Source organism: Henckelia pumila, chromosome 4, assembly GCF_033568475.1.
Source record: "Henckelia pumila isolate YLH828 chromosome 4, ASM3356847v2, whole genome shotgun sequence".
Classification (NCBI taxonomy): Eukaryota; Viridiplantae; Streptophyta; class Magnoliopsida; order Lamiales; family Gesneriaceae; genus Henckelia; species Henckelia pumila.
In genome coordinates this window covers 228,328,016-228,333,452 of record NC_133123.1, presented here as the reverse complement: position 1 = coordinate 228,333,452, position 5,437 = coordinate 228,328,016, and the positions used below count along the sequence as shown (strand labels likewise).

Below are 5,437 nucleotides of genomic sequence, written 5' to 3'. Positions count from 1 at the left end.
AAAAGCCCACACAAACACCTTGGTAATTAATTACAAAAGCAATTTTTTTTTTTTTAAAAAAAAAAAGCACTTTATAAAGCTTGGTAGAGAAACCAAACGGGCTAGGTAAAGTAGCCGATAACCTATGTTGAAATTTTGAAATATTCCACCCAATAAACGTTGAATGGTGGAAATTTTTATTAGCATTTTTCTTTTAATTTATTTTGAAAATATTCATTAATGAATAAAGTTAGTTAATGTGCAATAATTACTAAGATGTATTATGTGTTTATATTTATATATAAAATGTATATATTCATTTATGTCTTAGCCAATAATTTACTTTATATTTATTAAAAATTCACATATATCTCATTATATATTTTAATAAAATCCATTCATATTAAAAATAATTTAAATTGAATATATTTCATTTCTATTTATTCATATCTTATTATAAAATTATCATAATCACAAGAGTTTTTTATTTTTATTTTTATTTATTTTTCTTAATTTACCTCATACTTCGATATTTTTAAGACCAAAAATCATTACCAGTAACCCTGATAATAACTAAAAATTAAAATGATTGACTTAGAAGATTAGAATATTATAAAAATGATTAACTTAGAAGATTAGAATATATGAAGTACGATGAAAAGGTAAAATGATATTTAATAGTAAAAACAATTATCGATAATGATCTATTTTGTTTAAATTAAAATCAATTGAATGATTAGTTGTCTCTATTGAACTCTCATACCTACAACATTAATTGAGTAAATTTCACCCTTATATATAATTACAATATTTCCTTATCATATAATTATTCTTCCAACACATTCAATCCATATTTATTGTGTGGCTGCCATGAAAGCATTTTGTTTGAAAGAATTGACATCTAATAATTTGTTGAAAAAGATAGATGAGTTGATTGCAATTTGAGAGCTTTTAGATAGGAAAAAATAATTTTTTGGTAAATTATTTTTTTTATTTTTTTGTTTTTGTTTCGGTTCATTACATTTTAAAAGTTTGATTTTGATCCACTAACTTTTAGTTTTCGTCTATTTTGATTTAACTGCTGACGTGACATCGTAAATGCATATCTGTCAAGCTATAATGTTAGTAATTTGATCAAAATAACCGAAAATTAAAAATTAGTGTATCAAAACCAAACATTAAAAAGTTGATGGATCAAAACAAAAAAATAGACAAATTAATTGATCGATTTTTTTTATAAATATAATTATAGATATATTGTGACGTCCAATAGCTTCCAATTTAATTGATTCTATTTATTCTTATTAACTTTGAAAATTATTTGGATTAATGATCAAATATTTTTACTATTACATAAAACTTACTTTTCCCTACTAATATTAGTTGCAATATATGTGTTTTATTATAAATATAATATTAAATCACATACCGAAACAAAAGTTTGAATAGTTTCTAATTCATTTTTAGTAGTAATTAGTGTTTATATATTTTCATTGAAAATTATGATAAAAACTATACTTTGTGTATGAAATAGAAAATGAAATTAGTCACTCTTTGGGTTTTTAAAGATGGAAGAATAATTTTTGTATGAAGATTAAGATTGTATAAATACTTAAAAATAGTATAAAGATAGTTGAACAAACATTGACCTATTAATTTTTTAGTAAATATATAGTATCATTCATGTAAGATCAATTATTTAAATTGTATTGAATATTGTCTATCTTTGACTTGTTAAAACACTCAATATAAATATTAAATAATTAATGGGTATATTGAAAGAGATTAGATATAATATATTACTAAATCATATGTTGAAAAAAAAACAATTTTCTATCTAAATAAAAATTATCAATGTTTTTTAATGACATACTGAAAAATACGAAGCTAAAAAAATATGGTCTCTAACATTATATCATAATATGTATGTATATCATATTTGGAGTTATAAATTGCACTTGAATTTAGCAAATGTATTAGATGGTTCGATTTTTATTTTTATTTTTTTGAAATCTTATAGTTTCAAAATCTAACAAACAAGTTTAACAAATTAAATAAAATTTTAGATAATTTTTGTTCTAAAAGTATTAAATGTACTCTTTATCTTTTGACAAAACATACTAACAATAGTATATATCCATTGAGTTGCTAACGATATAAGAAAGAGAAAAACGATTTAAAAAAATTATAGAACATACTTAAACTATTTATATATTAACAAACCATGAAAAATATTGACGTGCCAAATGATTGATTTTAAAATAATACAAGTATATTAAAAATTATTTGTATGTAATAAATACATGTTGTAATTAGATTTTAATGATGTACTTATAAAAACTCAAGAAATATCAAATAATTATTTGAATATCTACTACACAAGGTAAGAAATTAAAAAATTATACAAAAAGAATTACAAAGTTTTGATATAAAGGCCCCGTTTGGTTTCAAAAACAAGACAAAAAAAACATTTTTTAAAGTGTTTTTCAGTTAACAAAGTGTTTGGTTGACCAAAAAAATGCTTAAATAAACACTTTTTAAATCAAAATTAAAGCTTTTATAAAAACCAAAAATTATATCTTTTAAAAACTTATTTTAAAAAATATCTACAAAATCCAAAACTCAAAGTATTTCCATCTAACTATTGGGTTAATGAAATCAATGCAGACCTGTTACATGTTTTATGTAAAAAAATTTACATGGCACTTGAATATTTTATATTTTATTATTTTACTAATTTCTAAGTCTATTTAATTACTAAAACAAATCTGTTTTCACGTGCTTTCGCTATTAATATGAATATCTCGACCAACAACTGGTTTCCATTTTTTCATATCATCAATTCCCCATCCCTCAGTTGAGGGTTCGAGTCCATAATCGATCCGATTCGACTGCAGTATAGAAGACTTCGAACTACAAATGGAACGTGCCAACAGTTTAAAACGCTCAATAAATAAGACAAAAAATCTTTTGCTCGCGGATGCAATGTTCCAACCACAAGTTTTTGAGACACCGTACACAAAATAAACTTTTGGAAAAAAAACTAAGGGTGGGGGGGGAGGGAGTGTTTTGACGTTCAGTTCGCTAAATAACATCATGTGAAAATGACAAAACAACCAGAGCTTTAAAAACAAAACTAGAGGTTAATGAGAGCCACTAATCTCTGAAATCAATCATCCATCTAAAGATCACTTCTTTGCCTTCTTAGTGCCCCTGCATGGCAAACATTTTAAAGAAGTGTTTCCTCACATCGTTATGTAGAATTAATAACAAATATTGCATGCTTGGAAATTATTAGCCACTTACTGGGTTGCTTGAGAAGTGGGAGCTGGTGCAGGAGTGGCTGCTGCAGATTTTGCTACTTTTTCTCCTGGTCCCTGCAGTCATAAAAATGGAATTATGGCCCTAAAATCCAGAGTACAAAAATAAAATCATAAGCTAATATTTACGGATAATGTAGTAAAAACAACTATCTACGTTAGCTAGAGGAAGCATCTGACTAAACAAAGCATAAAGAGAAGCATTACACGTTAGCTATAAGTATAAGATACAGTCGACCCAAAGACACAGAGAAGCATACAACTCATGCTATACAGTGAAATATTTTTTCATATTTCACAACCCCCGCATGTGTGTGCTGGAACCTTCAGCAAAGCAATACCTGGGCAAGTCGTTCCTCTCTCCTAGCAAATTTTCTTTCCCTGCTAGCCTTGTTCTTTGCTCTCTTGGCCTCGAACTGATCAGACAATGTCTTCTCCCTAGCCTTTTCAGCCTTAGACTTGTGAATGCTTTCCATCAAGACTCGTTTGTTTTTGAAAACATTACCCTTAACCTTCATGTACATGTCATGGTACATGTGTTTGTCAATCTTCTTAGACTCCCTATACTTCCGAAGCAAACGTCTTAGCACCCTCATTCTCCTCATCCAAAGCACTTTCGTGGGCAGCCTAGCCTCCCTGGTACCCTTGCGTTTACCTGAAATAGTTGAAGATTAATCATTAACACAAGGTTCAAAATCAACTACTTCCCATGAATGCTCGGAAGCTCTTGATCATGGCCTGAATCAGATAAAAAAATTTTGACAGCTTTCACAAAACTGTAAAGTTCCATTGGTCATTCAGTCACTAAGGTAATAAAGAAGCTTCAATTCTATGTAATCCACCAACCACAAGGACAAGATCTTACAGCTACATACACCAATCAAATCGGTCATTATTTCTGGTCACAAACTGCAACCAATAGCCAAGTTAAGAAAAGATACAGGAAGTCTAACTATCAATTACCAAGCAAACTACCATGAGATTATAAATTCCAAAAAATCAGAAAAAATACCATATCCAGAGTGTCGTCCCTTTCTCTTGGCCTCTTTCATTCTGCGAGCCCGGGATCGTGAGTGAATCTTGGTTGGCTTCCTGATAATGAAACCATCCTTGACCAACTTTCTAATGTTTTGTCCTACAACCAAGAAGGGAGGAGAACACTAATAATGCAACTTTAATCATGCCATCTTTTTTAACCACACCAGCTAATGACAGAAACATACTTCATTGCTCTAATTGATGCTAGCAATTCACAACACAGCTAGAATATATAAAACCAAAAATGGCGGTGGGCTAGGAGTCATTCTTAAACAATATTTTCATTTCCATAAAACTTGACCTAGCCACCCTCCTGTTATCTCCAGTATGATTGCATAAATATTGTAGCATATATATCGATTACAAAACTTTCATAAGGAAGGAGGGAGTGTAATCCTCAACAACTACAGCCTCTGCAGCAATCAAAATTACGTTTGATGTGCGAATCCAACTCTAGCTCTCCTAACACAACACAGACAGTTTAATACATCAACAATTCATTTCCCATATGTTGAGCTCAAATAACAGGGCACAATAAGTTGACTCAAAGTAATTTTAAAATAATGTTCTTTAATATCCAAATCTGAGATAAAATCCAAATCTCAAATTTATAATTCTCCATCATACAAAACCAGAAAAAGACCAAATATAAACATGGTGAACGATAAAAAAGATAAAAGGCATCCAAAGCAACGCTCACACAAATTAGTTGGCCAAGAACAGAACATACGAGAGTTGGCCATGGAGATTTCGTTGGCTTCATTGGGGTCAAGCCAAACCTTGCCTTTGCCGCACTTCATTACGCTGGCGGCGAGCCGCTTCTGTAGCTTCAGCGACACCATTTCTCCTCTGTGTTTTCCTCCGGAGACTGACTGCTAAGATACGCTTCATTTTTGTAGGTCACTCCTAGGGTTTATGCTTTGGGCTTTTCTCCCTTTCTATTGGGCTTTTACCAACTTCCAATATCAAAATTCTTTTCCTCACTTTTTTTAAATACAAACAATAATAATTATGGGTAAAATGCAAATTTACTTCTTTATGTTTGCATCTTATGATTTTAGTTTTATATTATTAATTTTTGATTTTGATTTCAGTTTTTT

The 5,437-nt window shown here is 29.3% G+C and overlaps 1 protein-coding gene across 1 annotated transcript; it reads right to left on the bottom strand.

Moving 5' to 3' along the window:
* Positions 1-2,927: 2,927 nt before the first annotated feature.
* On the bottom strand, positions 2,928-5,225 carry LOC140863802 (large ribosomal subunit protein eL19x-like). The gene is made up of 5 exons (XM_073267478.1): positions 5,068-5,225; positions 4,312-4,434; positions 3,641-3,954; positions 3,286-3,356; positions 2,928-3,192 (listed from the first exon to the last, which is right to left on the bottom strand). Exons 1-5 carry the CDS (start codon positions 5,177-5,179, stop codon positions 3,168-3,170), a joined length of 645 nt encoding a protein of 214 aa, XP_073123579.1. The 5' UTR covers positions 5,180-5,225; the 3' UTR covers positions 2,928-3,167.
* Positions 5,226-5,437: the final 212 nt, after the last annotated feature.